The sequence below is a fragment of the Podarcis vaucheri genome (genome assembly GCF_965113315.1).
Source record: "Podarcis vaucheri genome assembly, chromosome: 9".
NCBI lineage: Eukaryota > Metazoa > Chordata > Lepidosauria > Squamata > Lacertidae > Podarcis > Podarcis vaucheri.
The window spans coordinates 77078480-77101213 of NC_138767.1; the positions used below are offsets into that span (position 1 = coordinate 77078480).

Consider the following 22734-nt stretch of genomic DNA (forward strand, 5'->3'; position numbering starts at 1 on the left):
TCTTCCACTGTGTCCCAAGACAGATGAATGCCAACAATGCCATGTAAATAAATAAAACTTCTTACATGAATATGGGAGGTCTGGGACAATGGATTCAAAAACTGAAGTATTTTACCATTTCATAAGATGGCTGTCTGTCCAGTATAAGGCAATCAGCAAGCTATCAGGTCACTTAACAGACACCAGACAAGCCACACTCTCAAATTTATGTTGTAGATCGTCTCTTTCTGTGACCTGGTTATGATGCTTATAGGTGGTCTTTGGGTTAGCGGTTGGGCAATTTCTAAAGTCTTAAAACAGAGCTTTCCAAATTGTCTGTCGTGACATGTTAGTGTGCCGGCTGCAGGGTGTAAGTGTGTCATGCAAACACTGAGTAAAACAGAATTACACACACATACATATTGTGGTCCACAGACCTAAAATACACAGTGCAGTAATGGTATACATGTATATCAAGTTATTATTGAGGTATAAAAGCGGCCTTGCTAAGCCAAACAGAGGGGCCTTACCCCGTACATACTTTACTGATTCTTACTGCCTCCCAGAATTCCTGTGTCGCGAAATGGTGCATGACTCAAAAGTGTGTCACCGACGGGGAAAGTTTGGAAAGTTCTGCTTTTAAAGTTCTCACACACCTTTGTTGTGAGCAGGGGGGCGGGGTCTCTGTTAAACAAAAGATCTCCTCCGTCTCCTGTGACCCATCATGGACTTGGGGTCCTAAGAGGCAACCCTAAATGTTTGCGATAGAACACTCAAGCGGCGCATAAATTTCACGAGATAAATAAACGAGCAGGTGGCGGCGGACGAGGCAGCGAGGCAGGCAGCTCGTCGCGGGGGCGACGCGGGCGCTTCCCCGCCTCCCGCCGCCGCGGCCTGCGCTCCCTCAGGCGCCGCCTCCCTTTCTGGAAACTTCTCCGCCTCCTCCGCTCGGCCCGCCCGTCCGAGGGGGCGCTCGTGAGGTGAGCGCGGGCCCGGCTGCCGAGCGGAGAGGCGAGAGGAAGCAGGCCCAGCGCCTCGACGGAGGAGGAGCCCCGCTGTTGCCGCCAAGCGCCGCCTGGCGAGCCCCGCTGCTGCTCCGGCCGGATCGCCGAGGGAGAGAAGCGGCCCGTGCTTGCCCGCCCGGGAGAAGCCGCGGAGGCCGCCATGACCGCCGAGGAGGGCAAGGCCGAGGCGATGAGCGCCGCGCCGCCTCAGGAGGGAGAAGCGGCGGCCGTGGACGTCACCCCCGGCCGCGACGGCGGAGTCCTCAAGGTAAGCGCTCCGAGCTCGCGGCCCCGAGGCCTGCGGCGGGGAAAGCCTGACAACAGCCTCGCGGAGTAGGACAGCCGCGGTGACGCCTCCCGCCGCCCCGCACGTGAGAAGGGGACAGGCCTTGGAAGCACGCGCGCCGCCCCCGCTCGCCCGGAAGGATCCCGGGAGGCGAGGCCCAGGGAATTCCCGGGAAGGTGCGCCCTGAGTGTAGTAGAAGGGGGTCTGGAAGGTGCCCGAGGCGTGCGGAGGAGGGAGACGCTGTTCAGTTTGCTCCCGGGAGGGAAGGGTCGGACTCGGACTTCAAATCCATTTCAGTGTTTAGGCTCAAGAAGTTGCGGAGTAGCAGCAGAGTGCCTCTGAGCACGTGCAGAATGCCCTTCTCGCCCCCGATTTGTATCCCAGCAACTTTTCCTGGCCTGCGCTTTTAACAACATGAGAATGAGGGTACCATGTGCGTCTCCCCCATCCTACACAGTCACTTCCCTCCCTAAATTTCTGTATTGCCAAGATAGCTGTTCTTACCTGTCACTAAGTGGCCACCCTACTAGACACTGTTGATTTTATTCACCCTACATGTATATTCCCCAAGTGATAGATAGATAGATAGATAGATAGATAGATAGATAGATAGATAGATAGATAATCAATCTCTTGGGGCATCACTTGGGGCAGCTTACAACAAATTGAAATCACAGTATTACCCTGAAACAAAAACATTATGCAGTAAAATACAATGCAGGAAAAGGAGGTGTAACAGATAAAAACCAACTCAGTAAGCAGCCTTGGCAAGATAATGCGCCTAGGGAGCAGCCTCACAGGTCACAGGAGCTTGGTGTTTATTTTTTCCTGGAATGCATGGATCACTTCAGACCACTAAGTGTGTATGGATGGATGAGGGAGTAGTGACACCTAAATTAAGACATGACTTGCAAAGGAATGAAGTGCATATTGAAGAGGGTTGGTATAATTGCTTCTCTTGGTGGTACCTTATGCTTCTTTAACATCCACTTAACTGTGTGTTGCACACAGGTAGGCCCTGCCATGACCAACTACAAGTTTCCTACAACACTACTTTCCAGAGGGGTAGGCAGTTACCAGATCACATCATGCACAAGAGGCTTGATTCTTCTCAGTGGTTAAATATCGGCTTCTGTGTTAGAATAAAATAGTGCAGACCACAGAGAAGCCTTTTCTTTGTTGTGCAGAATACAGACCCTTGTGAGCAGGCAGGAGAGTTGCATATGCCTCAGGTTGCTGAACCACTCCGGGTGGTAGCAAAGGAACGTTGTGTTTTGCTTTAGCTTTTATTTAAACTTATATTTTATAGCTTCCTTAAAATTAGTACAAATCAAAAAACAAAAGGCAGGTGGACGATTGATGTATTTCTGTTTCCAATTATTGCTTGCAAATTAAACATGCAAAGTATTTGCAATCTATTGTAAGCCGCTCTGTGATCTTCAGATGCAGGGCAGTATGGAAATATCGTCATTATCTTTATTGTAAGAAGCTGTTTATACTACTGTTCTTTAGATAGAAATTGAAGTTGACTCACCCAAAATGTACAGAGGTTGGTATTTGATCTAGTTCAGATCCAAGTCTGCTTTGTTCATCAGTGTGCCTCTTGTAGTGATATTATGACACCTGACAAGTATGAACCCTTGTGAATCACAATTTGAAAATGAAACTAAAAGTTAACCACTGCAGTCTTTTGTGGAATGACATAAACTAAGACGCACGTGCCTTAAACTGAAATTATATCCCTTAAAACTGCAGACATCAAAATAAACCCAGAGCTTGAAAGGCATCCAACAGTTTCTAGGGAATATGGACTGTGCCTTTTTTATTGCAGTTGTTTTAGATTAGTGTGTTAAAGGGCAGCACCAGGAACTGGGGTCAGAAACAGACTAGCAGCCAGTGAAGAGTTGCACAGCCACTTTCTGCAGTAGCTGCAGTTTCTGATCTGTCTTCAAGGATAGCTCCATCATACAGTGCATTTCAGTACAGTGGTACATCGGGTTACAAATACCTCGGGCTACAAACACTTCTGGTTACAGACTCCACTAACCCAGAAGTAGTACCTCGGGTTAAGAACTTTGTCCCAGGATGATTTCAGAAATCACGCGGCAGCGGGAGGCCCCATTAGCTAAAGTGGTGCTTCAGGTAAAGAACGGTTTCAGGTTAAGAATGGACCTCTGGAACTAATTAAGTTCGTAACCAGAGGTACCACTGTAGTCTTAGCTCAGAAGTTGCCTGAGCGTTGATAACTGTTTGGTCACTCTATCCCTTGATTAAAAGTCACTTTTTTTCTGAAAACCGACCAACTCAAGTCAATTGAGGAGTCACAGAGACATGAACAGGTAAGAAGGGGCAAGAGAGAAGCTACTAATTAAGGAACAATAGCTCTGAAAAGCCTCTAGCACCAGTCTTCATTATGTAGGCTGGTGTCACAATTGTGTTTTAAGACAAAAATTGCCAAAAATGTTTTAAAAAGGATGGAAAAGTAACATGGGAATCACCAGGATATAACACATTGCTGATGTCATCAGAATTTCCTGTAAAAACATAATGATTAAAGGATGTTATTTCAAATTAAATAGCATGGAAGCAGTCTTATTTTGCAAAACTAAATTCTGGATTTCTAAAGATTATACTCCCCAAAAGGGGATAAGGGAGCAAAAAGTCAAAAAAGGCCTAGTATTTTATTTTGTGACAACAGAACAGATCAAATGGTAAAGGAATGGGCTGCTATACGGAATCATAGGAGTTGGAAGGGATCCTAAGGGTCATCTAGTCCAACCCCCGCAATGCAAGAATCTCAACTAAAGCATCCATTACAGCGGGCCATCCAACCCTCTGTTTAAAAACCTCCCAAGGAATAAGAGTTCTACACTTTCCAATACAGTGGTACCTCGGGTTAAGTATTTAATTCGTTCCAGAGGTCAGTTCTTAACCTGAAACTGTTCTTAACCTGAAGCACCACTTTAGCTAATGGGGCCTCCTGGTGCCGCCAGAGCACAATTTCTGTTCTCATCCTGCAGCAAAGTTCTTAACCTGAAGCACTACTTCTGGGTTAGCAGAGTCTGTAACCTGAAGCGTATGTAACCTGAGGTATCACTGTAGTGTCTGTTCCACTGCCACTGTTGGTTCCACCAATTGCAGCAAACGCCCCTCCGTAGACCCCATAACCATCAAAATGTAGCAGATCCCACCTCTCTGTGTAACACCATGCTCAAAAACCTGGACGGGTTATCTAAGGTAAAATTTTGAGACTCAGGCAGAAGTTGAACAAATAAGAAAGATTTGTTTTACAGAACAAAGTTGGCAGAACAAATGATGTGTCAGGAAATGATTAACTTAATAATTATGCTAAATATCGTGGATGCTACAGGGTTCTAAACAAAGTAGTAAATGCACAGCTTTTAAACTTCAGTTGCTTATTTTCAGTTACTACTCTTCAGTTAGGTGTTACAGGTTTCTAGACTAGAAAGTAAATGTTCAACTTATTTCTAGTTAGGTTACTTCAATTTCTTAAAACGTAATGGCATAGGTGTTAAATGCATTTGTTCTTAAACAAGGTCAGTTTTTGTCAGTTTCCCAACCTTCTACCAATCACACTCGTGAGGTACTTCTGGGAGTATAACAAACCCAGGGGGTCACCTCTTAACTTCTCCTTCTAGAATATCTCTCTCCTCCTGACTGAAATGAGACTCCTTGTATGGAGGTACAGTGGTACCTTGGTTATCAAACTTAATCCATTCCAGAAGCCCATTCCAAAACCAAAGTGTTCCAAAACCAAGGCGCGCTTTCCCATAGAAAGTAATGCAAAATGGATTAATCTCTTCCAGACTTTTAAAGGCAACCCCTAAAAGAGCAATTTAACATGAATTTTACTATCTAACGAGACCATTGATTCATAAAATGAAAGCAATAAACAATGTACTATAAAATAATTAATGCAGTATTGTAGATGATAAGAATTCAATTTAATTTTTTTTCTTACCTGCACTGATGATAGTCATTGTTTGGATGGGGTGGGGCTTTTATTTATTTCAGCAGTCACACAATCAATCAATCAATCAGTAGCTGAACTGGGTTCCACACAGTCACAAAATCAAATTAACCAAAAAAGCCTCAAAAACAAAAACGCAAAAAAAGGAAAAACAAAAGCACCAAACTTAATCTGTTCCGGAAGTCCTTTTGACTTCCGAAATGTTTGAAAACTAAGACGCAGCTTCTGTTTGGTGCAGGCGCCCAGGAAACAATAGCCGACAGCTGCATTGGGCATTCGGCTTCTGAAAAGCATTCAAAAACCAGAACAGGGAAGACAGGGAATTGGAAGCTCTCCCTATTTCTTTTCAGCCTCTTTTATATCTTTCTTATGGTCCCTTTTTATTTTTCCTCCTCCTTGTTATACTTACGTTTTGTTCTGCAATTTGAAGTTCCCTATCCCAAGATGAAGGGCCCTCTGTGAGGGGCAAGGCAAAGAGGATCTCCCAGAGTGAGAGGCTGGGGGAAGAGGGGGAGGCTCCCAGGTGAGAGCTGGGAGGGCTCACTTTTCTGTGTGTGGAGTAAGGGTTAAGACTGAATTTTGATAGAGGACTTTGTAAGTTCATTTTCTTCTTCCTTTGCTCATCTTTCCCCCCATCTTTTTTCTTGTTTAAATTAGTGTGATTTTTATTGTATCTTATGTGGAAAACTTTCAATAAAAATTGATTTTTAAAAAAGAACTTATTCTGTGTTCATTCTAATTGATAAATACTAAATTTAAGGAGAACACTGTAAAAATCCAGCAATTTCGGCTGCTGGCACGTTTTTAGTGCTGAAGCTGGTGGTGACAGAGTGCTCCTTTTGTATCCCTTCTCTGTGTGCACACCTGTCAGTCTGGAGAAAAGTCAGTGAAGAATAACTTTTTTTGGAGCAGATGAACCTGTGTAATAGTAATCATGAGTTGCTTAAGTTTGCAAGGGGAGGAATCTGCTGCTGTCGAGTTTGTTTCTTTTTTTGTGGAAATCTTCAACTCATGTCCCAGAACAGCCATGCCCCCCCCCCCCACGCAGCCATGAAGCTCACTTGTGGTAGTCAATCTTAGTTCAGCCTACTTTGTAGAGTTTTGCAGAAATTAAATTATGCTACCACCACCCCTAGAAAAATAATGTACAAGGCACAAACATTGTACTTTTCTCCCATTTACATGAGATCCAGTTCTTAGTTTGACTATACTGACTGTATAAAGCAGTCATAGCTGAAGAGTCATGTTAGAGGTGTCCATTTAACAGCTGTGCTGTTCCAAAAACATTTGTAATTCCTAAATAGTTCAAAGGTAGACTAAACATCGCTATAAAACTGAGCTGAAGCTCTGACAGCGGAATAATCTAAGTAGAGAAGGGAGTGTTGCTAGTATTTATCATCACAATTTTCTCATGCAGAAGATCTGATCACAAAATCTCATTTTATAGTGAGGGTTTGTGAACTGAAGCCTAGTAACTTAGAGGTGCCGTTAGCTGCAGTCAAGATGTCTTAAATCTTTAACAGCAGGAAATGGAATTTTGCAGTGTTGATTACATTCAAAAACAGTGAAGTACAACCCTTTAACACTTGTTGAATGAATAAAATAAAATAGTGGTAAAACTAGTATCAGATGGCATTGCCACAGCAATCTGTAAAATCTTTCTTAACAAACTTGGTTTACTTCTTAGGGTAGCATGGCTTCCTAGTAGTTCATATAAATATTGTTTTGTTTCCCCCACTACAGATTATCAAGAAAGAAGGGACAGGGACAGAATCACCCATGATTGGTGATAAAGTGACTGTTCACTATAGTGGATGGCTTCTAGATGGCACAAAGTTTGACTCAAGCCGGGACAGAAAGGACAAGTTCTCGTTTGACTTCGGCAAAGGTAGTGCGTTCTATGCCTTGTACACAATAACATGACCTCTTCAATAGCATTTTTTAAAAATGATGCATTGCAAATTCCATATTAAATGATGATCCTCTTAAGTTGTAGTGTAAAATGTTCGTTGTCCCACACTTTTGTATATAATTGTCTTCTCATTATGGGAACAGAATTTAATTGTTATGTGGTTTCATAAATACAGTTGAATAGAAGCCACAATAGCATATGCAGATTTGCTTTCACAATTGTTGTTTGTCAGGAATGCCACACAGGCTATTTTCACTTGTTGCTCTGTTAAATAGAAATGTATCAAGCTAATACGATGAGTATAAATTGTTAGGCACAACTACAGTTTGCACAAATATAAGTGTAATGAAGTACCGTATTTTTCACCATATAGGACGCACTTTTTCCCCTCCAAAAATGAAGGGGAAATCTGGGTGCGTCCTATGGGGCAAATGCAGGCTTTCGCTGAAGCTTAGAGAGGGAGAGGGGTCGGTGCGCACCGACCCCTCTCGCTCTCCAGGCTTCAGGAAGACATCTGCAGCCTAGGGAGCCCTGCGGGAGTTCCCGCAGGGCTGTCTAGGCTGCGGATAGCAGTCTGCTTCCCGGAGCGTTGGGCGCCCTGAAAGCAGAGCGCCCGGCACTTCGGGAACACATCTGCAGCCTAGGCACCCCTTGTGGAAGGCCCCACAGGGATGTCTAGCCTGCCACCCAGCGGGCAAGGCGCCCTGAAGCAGAGCGCCCCGCGCGCCGGACAGACATCCGCAGCGTCGGGAGCCCTGCAGGAGTTCGCCGCAGGGTTTCCAAAACTTGGGTCTCCTACTGTTTTTGGACTACAATTCCCATCATCCCTAGCTAGCAGAAACAATGATCAGGGATCAGCTTTCCAAAAACAGCTAGAGTTCCAAATTTGGGAAACCCTGTTTTAAAGTATTCCAGTACTTTTAGTCATAATCTGTTAACTTCCTCTTCACTTTTTCTTCTTCAACATTCCTAATATAGATAGACAAGTGTCAAAGAGGTGTCCTGGTTGTTTAGTTCAGTTGGAGTTTGTGACTTGCTTTGGGGCTTATCCCTGCAATGTCTTTGCTTTTTGCTAGCAGAGAGAATGTGGATAAATGCCTACTGATGACAGCAGCTTCTTACAGGTGCTTGCTTTTTAGTAATGTGGCCAAATTCTTCTTTTTAGGTGAAGTCATCAAAGCTTGGGACATCACTGTGGGAACTATGAAACTTGGAGAACTTTGTCAGATAACTTGCAAACCAGAATATGCCTATGGCTCTGCTGGCAGTCCCCCTAAGATACCTCCCAATGCCACACTGATTTTTGAGGTAAGCCAGGGAGGCTGTTCTTTCATCTGTAGCAGAAGCAGGACAACTGCTGTCCAAAGCAGCTGTACATGTTTGCCAAGGCTAAAAGCTGAACAGCTGGTGCCAGAGGCAGCAGAATCAATGAGTCCCTGTAGATATGGAACTTGGTTGGCGAAAACAGAACAATATTTGAAGAGTACAGGCCCTGTATTACCTTTGTTGTAAGAAATGAAATAACAGATTTATTCATTCAAGTTTACTGCTGTAAGTAGAAAACCAAATTCAGAAATAAAACAGAAAAGTTGACCAAGTGATAGAGTAAAAGATCTCAATGTAATTAAAACATAGAATCTTAGAGTCTTCAAAATGTCTTTCCAGTAAAAATGGTTTAGTCAGCCATACAAACTGCAAGAGAAACGTCTGAAAAGAGAGTTCGGTTTGAGGGCTCTGCCTTTTGCCTTCACCTGCATGTGAAGCAGAACTGATGGTCTTAGCATGTGGTGATGGAAAGGGACTCAGTTGGGAAGAGGCATTCTCCTAGGTACCCATTCCAATATTGCATTACAGTGGTGCCCCGCAAGACGAATGCCTCGCAAGATGAAAAACTCGCTAGACGAAAGGGTTTTTCGGTTTTTGCGTTGCTTCGCTAGACGATTTTCCCTATGGGCTTGCTTCGCAAGACGAAAATGTTTTGCGAGTTTGTTCGCTTTTTTCTTAAAGCCGCTTGAAGAGGCGCAGTTGCGACGGACCGTGCTTCACAAGACAAAAAACATCGCAAGACGAAAAGACTCGCGGAACGAATTAATTTCGTCTTGCGAGGCACCACTGTAGCTGAATACTCCTTTCATAGTTCTGGTCACTGGGCTAGCTTTTCAATAATTCTTCCCCCCCCCCCTTGTTCATTTTTATTTTAACTTCATTTCGTATCATACATGTTCAAATTATCTGTTTCAATTCCCCACCCCCACCCTGGTTTTAAAGGAGGGTTACTTAAAATAATAATAATAATAATAATAATAATAATAATAACAACAACAACAACAACAACAACAACAACAACAACAACAACAATAATACCACCACTTCTTCAGATAATGCTACTTTTCCTCCTACTTTTCTGTGATAAAGTCAACCCTTCAGAATTTCACCATGGGCTAAATCTGAATTTGCATTATTTTGTTCATTCCTCTAGATAGAGCTGTTTGAGTTCAAGGGTAAAGACCTCACAGATGATGAAGATGGTGGAATTATCCGAAGAATTCGTAAGAAGGGAGAAGGCTACTCCAAACCCAACGAGGGAGCTATGGTGGAGAGTAAGTAGCAGTAAAAAGATGATGGATGGGGATGTTGAGGCAGGTCCCATAACAGACACTTTTCCTGCATTTGGGAGCATGAATAAGTTTCTAAGTGCATTAACTCCTTAAACTAAAAGTTTTTTGTTCTGTTATCAAAGAACTTCCTTCAAAAAAAGAAAAGAAAATGGCATTATGTTAAAATTAGTATCTGAAGTCCTGCTCTCCTGGTCTCGGCTAACAGGCATCAGAGATGAGCCCTTTTCTATGGTGACCCTGCATTGGAAGACTGTTCCCAGGAAAAGACCTTTCTTTGTTGGCTTTGGCAGAATGGGGAACATGTGGCCCTCCAAAGGTCCCCCCTCCAACTACCATCAGTCCCAGCTAGCATACCTGATGGTTAGGGATTACAGAAATTGTATATGGAGACATTTTTGTTCCTGTCCATGTTTGGGTAATTTTATGGTGCTGAGTTTTTATAATTGTTCGGCTTTTACTATTTTTAATGTTGTATTGTTAACTGCTTTAATATTCTGGAATTTTAGTGTACCATTACTTTTTGTTGACTGTGTTGCAAGCCATCCTAAAAGGCATGGTTTGGCTGTATTAAGTAACTATACCCCTGTCTCCTCTCATACCATGCTAGATAATCATGCTTAGTTATTGATATAGTGCTTTAAACTGCTGAGAGAGGATAATATATATAATCCCAGTAATCCAGTCTAAACATGCCATTTTTTGTATCAGTTGAAGTGGAAGGTCGGCATGGAGACAGACTATTTGACAAACGGGAGCTGCGGTTTGAAGTAGGAGAGGGAGAAAACTATGACCTTCCTCCTGGCGTGGACAAAGCACTTCAGAAAATGGATAAGTTGGAAGAGTCCGTGGTGTATCTCAAGCCCAGGTATATACACCTTGCTTTGAAGCAATCCTGAAACACCACTTTCTTGGGTGCATGAGGCACACCCTATTGTTGCCACTGCAAATAGACTCAGCTTTGGGGATTGGGTATATCTGTAGACAGTCTTATGAGGTTGCTTATTTAGAGGTGGGTGATTTCGAAGGAGCAAAAACAAGCAGATCTGGATCTTAGAAGCGTCTCATTTCTTTCACAGCTATGGTTTCGGAAGTGCTGGGAAACCAAAATTTCAGATCCCTCCAGATGCAGAGCTACAGTATGAAATCAAACTTAAAAGTTTTGAAAAGGTAAGCAAAGGAGGGGTTTCTTCACATGAAAAGGAGATAGAAAGAGGGTTCACGTTAATCCATCCGTGACAGGATGCGTGTGGCGAAAGAAATAGAAATGTATTACAATAACTTGCATAAAATGAAGCTACAATATACTTTCCCAACTTTTATTGATTTAAACTTATTTGTTCCATGTGATATTACTATTGTTTTTTGTTGTAATATTATATCTGGAGCAGGTTAGGGTGCAGATGGTTTTAAAAATCCGCTGCTACAACCTTTGGAATTCCTGGTGAAGGGTGGGAATAGCCTCATCCTGTTTGGGGGGGGGGGTTGATATCGCCAACTATGCACATCGTTTCACAATGGAAAGCCACAGCACATCAAAAGGCTTCATGGAGAGCAGCATTGAAAGGGAAGGCCAGAAGCTCAATAGCTGGTGACAGCTTTTCAGCTTTTGTAGTCAGTCAGGAATGTTTCCCTCACTCTCTCCCACAGTGAGAGATATCAGTTGCAAACTCTGGGGCAGGAAATTTCCACTTGGTTGCAAAGGGGGCGCTCTTGGGTTGCAAAATGCAACTGGCACCCAGTTAGTTTTGAACACTGGTTTGACTTCACCCCCAGAGGCACACTCCATTGTCTTTCGAGACAGATGGATGCCAAAAACAATTATGCTTAATGAATGTATAAAGTTTTCTTTAAAAAAATTAATAAATCAAGGTTGCTCTTAATCCCATCTTCCTTTCTGATTGATACCTGAATGCTCTGGAGGAATTTCCAGCTAATACTGCTGGTTCCCTGCCAGTCTTAGTCTCACTGTGGAATGGTGGTGTCATGACTCAGTGACGAGGATAAACGAATCAGAAGCGTTAGGGTTAATGTCTGAGGAACTGGAGCAGAGGTCTGTTGAACCTAGCAGGCAGGAGGCTGCTGAACCAGCTCCCACACACCAAAGCTAGGACCCTCACAAAACCCTTTCCTTGCTCTTCATAAACCAAGTTTCTCCCACACGTACCTCACCAGCCCAACAGCACAGGGAATGTACCTTAGTAGGCAGCCAGTGAGTAAAGGAGACGCATCACTTTTCAAGCCAGAGCCATGTCTGCTCTCCCCAGGTCACACCAACATGAACCCTCTTATGCATCCTCTTAACTGTTTTCACCAGGGTGAAGTATGTCATTAAACTGTGATCATGCCTCTTGCATGCCTGCATTGGAGAATGGAAGGGTGTGTTTTTTGGGGGGGTTGCTATTGTGTGGCTGGAAGGTATTCTGTACAAAAGACAAGAATCACATTTCAGCATTTGTCTAAAAACTGGAAGAAAGGGAGATTGGTAGATCTCCCTGGGAAAGGAATTCTACAACTGCCTTATCTATCACACATTAAATTAAATTAAATTAAATTAAATTATATGATATAGCAGTTGTCAAATTTAGGCTGCAATCCTGTACTTGTATACCTTGGAGCAAGTGCTATTGAACTCAGTAGGATTTCTGAGTAAACATGGATGCAGTTGCACTGTTAAGTAATAAGTAATATATCCTTGAAATATTATCACCTCACATTTCAAATCAGTAGTTTCTGATTTGAGCTTTCAATTTCATCTCCATGGATTTCACAGAACTGATGGTTCACACGTACTGAAACAAGCATCTCTACTTTTTCACATACAGTATTAACTTGCTTAGTGATTTGGTTGTACGTTTCCAAACCTTTTCTTTCACACACTGCAGAAGATGGAGTAATATGAAAGAGATGAGAGTTGTACAGGAATTGCAATGGCCTAGTACTGCCAACTGTCTTACACAATTATTAGAAATCATTCGGAGGACATAAAGGGCGGGTAAAACAAAATTTTGAAGCCTTGTATTTAGAAACTATTTTACTCAGTATTTTAAAAGAAAATAGTTCACAAAAACCCAATGCCTCCAATTTCTATTTTTTCCATTGGACATAATTGAGAGAAGATCACTGGAAAGATGCTTTGTTGCACTTTGGCTGCGACAGGGAACCACGTTGCAGATAGATCTAGAAGCTATAAAAACAGCATAGCACAATCTGATGTTTTTGGGATACTGTATAGGGAGAAGACCCAAAAATAAAGGAAGGGACAGCAAGGCGCTAAATGCTAAATTTCTGCTGTGTGCAGCATCGGCATACGAGACGTACAGACATAGCTCAAGAGATGTATTATTCCTCTGACTTACATTTAACCAGCCCTGAATGTGGTGACCAGGTTACCCTTGCTTGCTGCTTCCATTTTCTTGTGCCACATTGTCAGTGTGTGGTTTATGGCCAGCAGTAGAGGCAGTAAACTGACATGTGTATCTGCTTGCCTGGTGTCTCTCCACTTTACGCTTCTATACAGTTACATGCCATTCTTCCATAGATGCCTTGTCTTCAGAAAAGCACCCCGTTGATTGGTTTCTTTTTTGTCTGGACAGGCTAAGGAGTCATGGGAGATGAACACCAATGAAAAGCTGGAACAAGGGTCCATTGCAAAGGAAAAGGGCACTCAGTATTTCAAAGTGAGTGTAATAGGGGATTTCGAACACCCCTGGCAGATACTGAAGTAATGTTGAGTGTGCCATATCTTTTGATTTGCATTCCTCTGAAATTGTGGTATGGGTGTATGATTGGAATTTGGACTAAAAGCACTGTATGTTGGAATGGAAGGAAACTGTTTCCAATGCTGAAACTTGCTTATAGGTACCATAGTCATAAAAGTGAGGCCCATAGTTTCACTAGCTCATTCTAATGCCCCAAAATCTACTTGAGTGTGATGTACAGCAAAGTTTTCAAAGCTTTATTAATCTATATTGTACTCTGCCTACGACCAGGGACGTCTTACCCATAGGCACTAGGGGTGCAGGGTGCCAGGCTCTCAGTGGCACTAGGCCGAGAGTCCGGGGCCCGAGAGTTGAGTCTGGGGAAGAGCCCACCCGTTGGTCGGAGTGCTGTGGTGGGCTGTGCTGCTGCGGTTGGCTCTGCGTCGTGAGTTCAGGGGTGACCGAGCCAGCAAGGCGCTGAGGTGGCCGGCCAGCTCCGCCCTCCTGTGTGCCTGGGGGGGGGGGTGCCAGGCAGATCTCTGCACCCCGGTGCCGCATATGCCTACGGCAGTGAAATTTCTGGCACCTGTTGGATAGGCTGAGATGATAGCATAGAATATAAATACTACAACTTCGAAAGGAATAAAGCTGTCAACATTTGTACTCCATTGAGGGAAGGCAGGTTAACTCCTGTGCCCCTACAGCAGAAGGCAGGGCTTAAAATCTTTGATATTAAGAGACAAGGAATGGTCCTTTCCCACTCAGCAAATTCTTGCCTTCTAGCATCCAAGAGGCTTTTGTGGCCTTATAGGCCATATACACCCTCCGCTGTCTTTTTTAACTAGAGGCCACTTTAGATAGATACAAGACCCCCATTCAACATGGGTAGCAAGGATTTTCCCATGGTGCTAGGAGTGATACAGTTAGTTGTCCTAGAGGGGCATCCAGCCAGATGGGATGGCAGCCCAAGTGGCTGGATCTTCATTTTTATAAGGTGGGAGAAGACCAGGATCAGAACAGGGAGCCCCTTTAATGGGCCATGAGCGTTCTGTTTCCTCATGTTCTCTGACCCCATGAAAGCATATTGAATCACCCTAGGTGAATCTAGAAGGTGCTTGTGATCTTATTCAGAGTTGGGCATCAAGGTGGGAGATCCCACAAAGCAGTATGAGAGAGATTCCCTTGAATTCTCTTCTTATAGCCTGTAAATTCCTACTGGCTTCATGTCAGTCTGAAACAGTGTGAATTGGTCTAAGCATTGGCACTCCTGGCAAACTCACAGCTATCCAGCAAGAATGTAAAAGATGCATGTACTGTCAGAGGCCATCTCGGTAGGGGAGCCACTACTAAACAATACTACCCCATCTATTTTTGTTTTTTTAAAAACAGTGTTTTAATTCATTGTTGCAAAGATATTTTGGAGAGCAATGATAGCCCTTTCCCTTACACCCCTATGCTGTGTGTCAGGGACCTATTCACTTTGGTCTTCCTGTGCCAGAAGTGTGTCATTTAAGGTCCCGAACATTGTCAACAAAGCTGAACAGTTGAGGAACATACACTACTCTGCTTCTGTGGCAATTATTTTTTTAGTTGGTCCATGCAACCAAGTGTTAAGCAATTGGGAGTCAGAAATCCTTGCTGACTTACTGCAAATCATCCAGAGATCTACTAGTAAATCCCAATGTACCTTTTATCTACCCTGATCTACACTGTAAATTGGATTAGCGTTAAATGCCACACTGTCCATTATGCAATGAGAAACTAAGGAGTCAAGGAATATATCATAATTGCCATGAGTGCTAGGGAAGAGGTGGGTGCAACAAGAGATAGAGATGCAATATGTTGAGCTGAGCTACTCATAGCAGGGATGGAAAAAATGTGTCCTTCCAAATATTGGATTCCAACCTCTGTCAGCCCAAGTCAGCAGAGCCAGTTGTCAGAGATGATGAGCGTGATAGTCTAGCTTTCCTGAGACACCTGGTTAATGCTTCCTTTCCACAATCATAAAAAGGTAAAGGTACCCCTGCCTGTACGGGCCAGTCTTGACAGACTCTAGGGTTGTGCGCCCATCTCACTCAAGAGGCCGGGGACCAGCGCTGTCCGGACACACTTCCGGGTCACGTGGCCAGCGTGACATCGCTGCTCTGGCGAGCCAGAGCCGCACACGGAAACGCCGTTTACCTTCCCGCTAGTAAGCGGTCCCTATTTATCTACTTGCACCCAGGAGTGCTTTCGAACTGCTAGGTTGGCAGGCGCTGGGACCGAACAATGGGAGCACACCGCGCCACGGGGATTCGAACCGCCAACCTTTCGATCGGCAAGCCCTAGGCGCTGAGGCCTTTACCCACAGCGCCACCTGCGTCCCATGAGTTGAGGTAGAATTCACGTTCTGCCCAACTAACCATGCACGGCTACCTGCAACTAAAGCTACATTAGAATTTTTGCCCTATTCTAGCTTCAGCTGAACATAATGGTGACGTTATGTCAGCCTGCCTGCTGGGGATCTGCTGGGTAGGGAATATGGCCCTCTAATCCATTTGAGTCTGATGCCATACTGATTGCATTCCAGGAGGGAAAATACAAACGGGCAGCATCACAATACAAGAAGATAGTGTCATGGCTGGAACATGAAACAGGACTCTCGGATGCAGAGGAAGCAAAGGCCGAGAGCTTGAGACTTGCCGCCCATCTGAACCTGGCCATGTGCCATCTGAAGCTGAAGGAGTATTCCCAGGCCTTGGAGAACTGCAACAAAGTAAGCAGCACTTTAGATACAGTATCCAGGAATGCAGGCAGGAGTGTCAGCCAGTAATAACAAGCTTCCCGGGCTGTGCTGTGATTGAAGATGTGCAAAGGGTACCCAAATGGTACCCTTTATTGGACTGGTAATATAGTGTGTATGTGGATTTAAAATAATTAAATCCTTTTATTTGTAAAGCTGTTTTCAGACCAGTTGGTTTTCCAGCTAGCACAGCAGCTGCTGCACTCCTGTGACACGAAAAACCGAGTTGCAAAAGCTGGAAATGGGAATACTATTCCATAAAACTTTCATTAATTGTATATTCATGGCCTGTGCCAAGTAGGGGAACTTGAGAAGAACTCACTAGCTTATCTCCTTTCTCTTCTCTTATTGTATCCCCAGTATGTGCAAATACCTCCCTGCTGATATAGAAGAGGATAAACAAACTAGTGTCATATGTGAACAGCTTTCCAAAGCTTGATTGAGCCCCTAAAACTGCCCTAACCCCATCAGTTACAGAATGGATGCCCAGGCAGATTGTGTGCTGTCTGCCTCAGAACACCCCTTCCCCCAACATATTCCCACTCCCCAACTGCTGTAAAACTAAATGAAGGGGAGGCGGGAAGCTAAGAACAGCCTTTGTAATCTGGGCATTTGTGTGGGAAAATGGCTGAAAGTCGCTCAGTGAATACCTTTCCAACCCGACCTGTTTCGAGTGGGAAAGGGTGGTGAGCCAAAAAACAGTCAGAGATGGAAAGTTAAGCAGCCACTTTCTCCCCCAAACTCTTGTTTTGGCTGTTCAATTCTCGACACCCAAAAGCTGCTTTTAAAGCTGCTTTTGCTTTAAAATGGTTTGGGAGAAGATGCTTACACTGTACCCAGTTTAGGCCCTTGCCTCCCATTAGCCACTGATAAACCACTTCTCCGTGAATTTGACTAATCTTTTTTACCTTGAATCTATCTAAGCTAATGGTCATTGCACCTTGTGAGTGAGTTGTGAATAGCGTAGATGGAGTCAAATAATGAGAAGGCAGATTGACAGCTGAGAGGTCTATCCACCCATAGTAACTATAATGGCAGAACCTATACTTTGGAAGACCAAGGAGAAAATAGAAGCAGCAGGGGAAGAGATTCATGCTGATCATCTGGCTGGTCACTGCTGAGAACAGTATGCTAAAATAGCCTCATGCAGCAGAGCAGTTCTTTTTCTGTATCAATACTTTTCTTCCCAGTCCCCCAAGCAAGCACATTCTTCCTCTTTTCTCTTTGCTGCTGCTCCCTCCCTTCTTCCTTCTTTGGATAAGTGAGGCTGCTGCTGTATCTCATCCCCTCCCTCTCTAAGGCTGCTGAGCTGTATCTGTCACATATAAACCTTTAAGACGTTTTAAGTCTCTTACTGGAGGTCTTCACCACATTTTGAGAGCCTAGGTTATAACAAGTACATTATACTCCATTTTGTGTTGAAACACAACATTTCCTTTAAGTGCATGCTTCAAAAGCACCAGAGGTGTCTAGTTGCATGTTCTCATGATGATGTTTGGATATTTTTCCTAATATTTTTTCTTTACCTTGTCTCACCTGCCTGCCAGGCTCTGGAGCTAGACAGCAGCAACGAGAAAGGCCTTTTCCGCCGTGGGGAGGCTGAGTTGGCTGTCAATGACTATGAACTAGCCAGAGCAGATTTCCAGAAGGTGCTGCAGCTCTACCCAAGCAACAAAGCAGCCAAAGCGCAGCTAATAATTTGTCAGCAAAAGATCCGTGAGCAGCATGAGAGAGAAAAAAAGATGTATGCCAACATGTTTCAAAGACTTGCAGGCAAGGAAGCAAAGGTAAGCAGGAGTGTTCTGCAGAATCACACCTACGTTTTCACCAGTAAACAAAATAGTCTTGTCTTCACCCAAACTTGTATACTATAAGAGGGCGATTTCATTTTCCTCTATGGATTGTCAGTGTTTCAGCAGTTTTCCTAAAATACATTCCTCTTGAAACATATTTAGGTGCTCCCGAGCCATTCCTTACTTTTAAACCCTCTTAAGTCCCTAACTCCCTGGTTGGTCATGAGATGAGGGTGGTTACTTTTTCCTCTCTTGAAAAAGTACCTTAAGCTACAGGAAGAATTTGGAAGAGGGACACTCTTTCCCATTCCATCTTTCAGCTCTACGTGCTGAACATCTACTGGATCCAACTTCTATCCAGATCCCTTAAAAGTGAAGTGTGTGACCCACTTTCTCCTTTTGGGTGGGGGAGCTGATCCAGGGGAGCGGGGGGGGGGTGATAATAGGAGATGGTACTTGCAGCACTTGCTCAAAAATTAAAATGTGCTCTCAGGCCTCAGAAGGTTGACAGCTCCCGATTTAAGCCCTCTGTTAGTTGTTTCATAACTCTTCAATTTGGATTATATTCCTTTGGTTTAGAAGATTACTGTATCAAAAACTGGGGAACCCTGCTTTAATAACACTCAAGCAACTTAAGAGGTGATATTCCTTCTTACCATGTTTTCCTCTGCCATATCTTTTCTGTAGGTGGAAGCTGATGCAGTCTGCAGAGAAGAGACAGAAATGAAAGATGAGAAACAGAATGGAGTTGAAGAAAAAGCAGATGATGTAGAAGCTTGAAGCTGAAATGCTGTTCTGTTAGTTTTGTAAAACTGAAGAATTTCCAGTGAACTAGACCTTTATTTTTCTATCTGATTGAATAAGAGGCAGGGGCTGGGGCTATGGTGCTGCTTTATGTCTGTCTGCATAGGAAATGTAAGTGGCAGAGCAGACCTGGAGTAATCTTAGGGACGTTATTTATTCAATCATGCATTCTGACTTGGTTGCTCTTGATCTTGAGAATTCTATCAGGATCATTTCCTCCTTAGTTCCATTTTGTTTTTTTCACTGACATCTCTCTTGGGTTCCACTTTAATCTAATCCCAAATCCCACTCTTCACTTTGTTTCTTTGGCCTTTTTTTAAAGTAATCATCTTACCCACAATAAGGTAATTGTATGGGAGACTTATGAACAAACAAAACCACTATGTCCCTTCTACTATAGCCTCATCCTGTCTTATTTCCTCTGTCAACACAGGCATCCTTCTCCCATGGGCAAGTGTTGTCACCTTTCTTGTAATGCCTCCCCTTTTGCACATTGCTGAAGATTAAGACTGTGAGGTCCAAAGCTTGAGCAATAAAGTACCAAAAGAAAAGAAGGAAGTGTTGAGTAGATGCCATGTTCTGTGAAACTTTGAATTAAACTACCACGAGGCGTTCACACAGCATCCATAAAAACAGTGCTGAAACACACCAGCCAGAGAGCAACACCTGCATTCTAGCCATGAATGGAAAGATGCAATCCATGCACATCAGGAGCAGCCAACGCCCACCCCCAGGGTCCTTGGAAAGAATGGTAAATTGCGATACAGTGCCCTTTGAAGGCATTTGCTGGGCAATGGCTGCAAACCAGGCTAGGAACTCCACCAGTCCCTGTGGCAGTAGTATTTTTTAAAAAAAATGAACTGAGGAAGGAAACCTGTGTTGCCAACCCCACCCTACATAATTATACTGGTTATCCCTTAAAAAATGTTTTTAAAATCATTACATTTATGCAGCTGTGTAATGGGACTGTGAGGCACCATACTGGAGTATATGGTGGTGTGCCATAATTTACTGCAGAATCGATGAAATATTGGGGTCCATTCGGTTTTGAGTGGAGAAAATGGGATGTCGGGGGGGGGGGCGGGGGAGAATCTCCCCTGGGTTAAATTGGAGTATGTTGATTTATACTAGCTCCTCTTTCATCTTTGCCAGAGGTAGGAGCAACATCTGAGGAAGATTATTTCTCACTTGTTCCCCATGTGTATTAGGTCTGGCCTAATACACATGAGCCTAGCACACATTTTCAGGCAAACAGGTCTGCCATCCTGTTTTAACACAATAAGCTCAAATTAAATCTTAACATTTATTGAACCCAAGCGTTTAGCATGCACACACCTGAGAAGCAGCAGATGGGAATTCAAGTGCCACCAGGAGGAAGAGGGACATACACCGCCACTTAACTTTCCCCCCAAAAATGTCAGGAACAAAAGATAAGGGGCTCCTGGAACTCAACCCCATATTACTAACTCTACAGAACAGCTCCCTTACCACCAGCCAGAACTGCAGACAGGTATCAGACATGGAGCATTTGTGAACACACCCAGCTCCAACACCCAGTCATCACCACCAGGCACCAAGGGCTGCTTATTTTTTATGTGTAAGGGGTGCCTGGCTCAAATCTAGGGCCAAAGGCCCTTCTGCCTGTTAGGCTAGCCCTGCTGGGTAGCATCCCAGCATAACTCATTGCCCAGATCCCTCCTCATGACTAGACAACAACAAAAGCAGTGCTCGCCCCACATCTGCCCCATAAAAGGCTGGTCCCTGACCATACAGCTCCATACAGCTCATCTGACTGACAAACTGGAACGTGTCCAGAAGAGGGCAACCAAAATGGTCAAAGGCCTGGAAACGATGTCTTATGAGGAACAGCTAAGGGAGCTGGGCATGTTTAGCCTGGAGAAGAGGAGGTTAAGGGGTGATATGATAGCCATGTTCAAATATATAAAAGGATGTCACATAGAGGAGGGAGAAAGGTTGTTTTCTGCTGCTCCAGAGAAGCGGACACGGAGCAATGGATCCAAACTACAAGAAAGAAGATTCCACCTAAACATTAGGAAGAACTTCCTGACAGTAAGAGCTGTTCAACAGTGGAATTTGCTGCCAAGGAGTGTGGTGGAGTCTCCTGCTTTGGAGGTCTTTAAGCAGAGGCTTGACAACCATGTCCAGAGTGCTCTGATGGTGTTTCCTGCTTGGCAGAGGGTTGGACTCGATGGCCCTTGTGGTCTCTTCCAACTCTAGGATTCTATGATTCTATGACTGAAGAAAAAAGAGAGGCCTCTGGCCCTGAGCCCACTGGGCTGCTGCCTCCTTGCAGCCACATCCTGGATTCAGCTGCAGCCACAGTCTATTAGGGCACCGCATGTGGTCCACCATATGTTGTGGGGCTCAAACTCTCCAGACAGCATGGCCAAAGGGGGATGAGTTGCAGTCCAACAACCTCTGACCGGCTGCTGATTCCCCACCCAACCATATGTCAAGGTGCAGGGGACAACCCCTGTCTGTCACTCTCCTACAATAAAGCTTATATTGTGGTGGTGTTTTTTCAAATTTTATTTTTTAAATTTCAAACTCAGATTGAAATTTAGATAGAAGAAGGGGTAGGATATCTGAACTCTTATGTTTTAAGTCCTAGCTTTATAAGTCCCAGTCACAGATGCACCCTTCTTTGGCGATCCCTCGTAGCCAAGTAAGGTTGTCTTCCATGAACACGGTTTTAACAGTGAGTCCGTAAGTGACTGGAGGCTAATTCTGGATCCACACATCCTTCCACAGTAGGTTTCCGGGCAGGAGTTGAACACGGTGAGGGTTTGCCAAACGTGCCTTCCTCTTAGCATGTTTCTCCCTTTTGTCCTGAGTTCGAGCATCTTGAAAGTCCACAGCACCTTTGGTAAAGGCTGTTCTCCAACTGGAGCGCTCACAAGCCAGTGTTTATACTAGATTTTTTTAGATTTGCCTTGAGACAATCTTTAAACCTCTTTTGTTGACCACCAGCATTATGCTTTCCATTTTTAAGTTCAGAATAGTTGCTTTGGAAGATGATAATCAGGCATCCGCAGAACATGACCAGTCCAACAAAGTTGATGTTGAAGAATCATTGCTTCAACACTGGTGATCTTTGCTTCTTCCAGTGCACTGGTACTAATTCGCCAGTCTTCCCAAGTGATGTGTAAAATATTTTGGAGACATCGTTGATGGAATCTTTCGAGGAGTTGGAGATGGCATTAATAAGTGGTCCATGTTTCACAAGCATACAGTAAGGCTGGTAGTACAATAGCTTTGTAAACAAGCATTTGGGTTTCCTTGCAAATGTCCCAGGCCTCAAACACTCTGCACTTCAATCGGGAGAAAGCTGCACTTGCAGAGCTCAGGCGATGCTGGATTTCGGCATCAATGTTGACCCTTGTGGAAAGATAACTGCCTAGGTAGGAGAAGTGATGGACATTTTCCAACGTTACACCACTGAGTTGGATTTGTGGTGCTGCAGAGGGGTAATTTTGTACTTGTTGGTACAGCACTTTGGTTTTTTGGATGTTGAGCAACAGGCCAAGCTTTTCGTAAGGTTCTGTGAAGATATTTAGGATGGTTTGGAGGTCATCCTCTGAGCGTGCACACACTACGTTGCACACACTACGTTGTCAACATCATACTTAAGCTCTATGACAGAAGTTACAGTAACCTTACTCTTTGCTTTCAGCCTGCTCAGATTGAAGAGCTTTCTTTCCATCTGTTTGATACAGTGATACCTCGGGTTAAGTACTTAATTCCTTTCAGAGGTCCGTTCTTAACCTGAAACTGTTCTCAACCTGAAGACCACTTTAGCTAATGGGGCCTTCTGCTTCCGCCGCGCCGCAGGAGCACGATTTCTGT

General features: G+C 44.0%; 1 protein-coding gene across 1 annotated transcript; it reads left to right on the forward strand.

Moving 5' to 3' along the window:
* The first annotated feature begins 1034 nt into the window (after window positions 1-1034).
* Window positions 1035-19421, forward strand: FKBP4 (FKBP prolyl isomerase 4). The gene is made up of 10 exons (XM_082237447.1): window positions 1035-1251; window positions 7004-7148; window positions 8338-8480; window positions 9652-9772; window positions 10499-10655; window positions 10867-10957; window positions 13384-13467; window positions 16058-16243; window positions 17818-18057; window positions 18751-19421. The coding sequence occupies exons 1-10, from the start codon at window positions 1144-1146 to the stop codon at window positions 18841-18843; spliced, it is 1368 nt and encodes a 455-aa protein (XP_082093573.1). The 5' UTR covers window positions 1035-1143; the 3' UTR covers window positions 18844-19421.
* Window positions 19422-22734: the final 3313 nt, after the last annotated feature.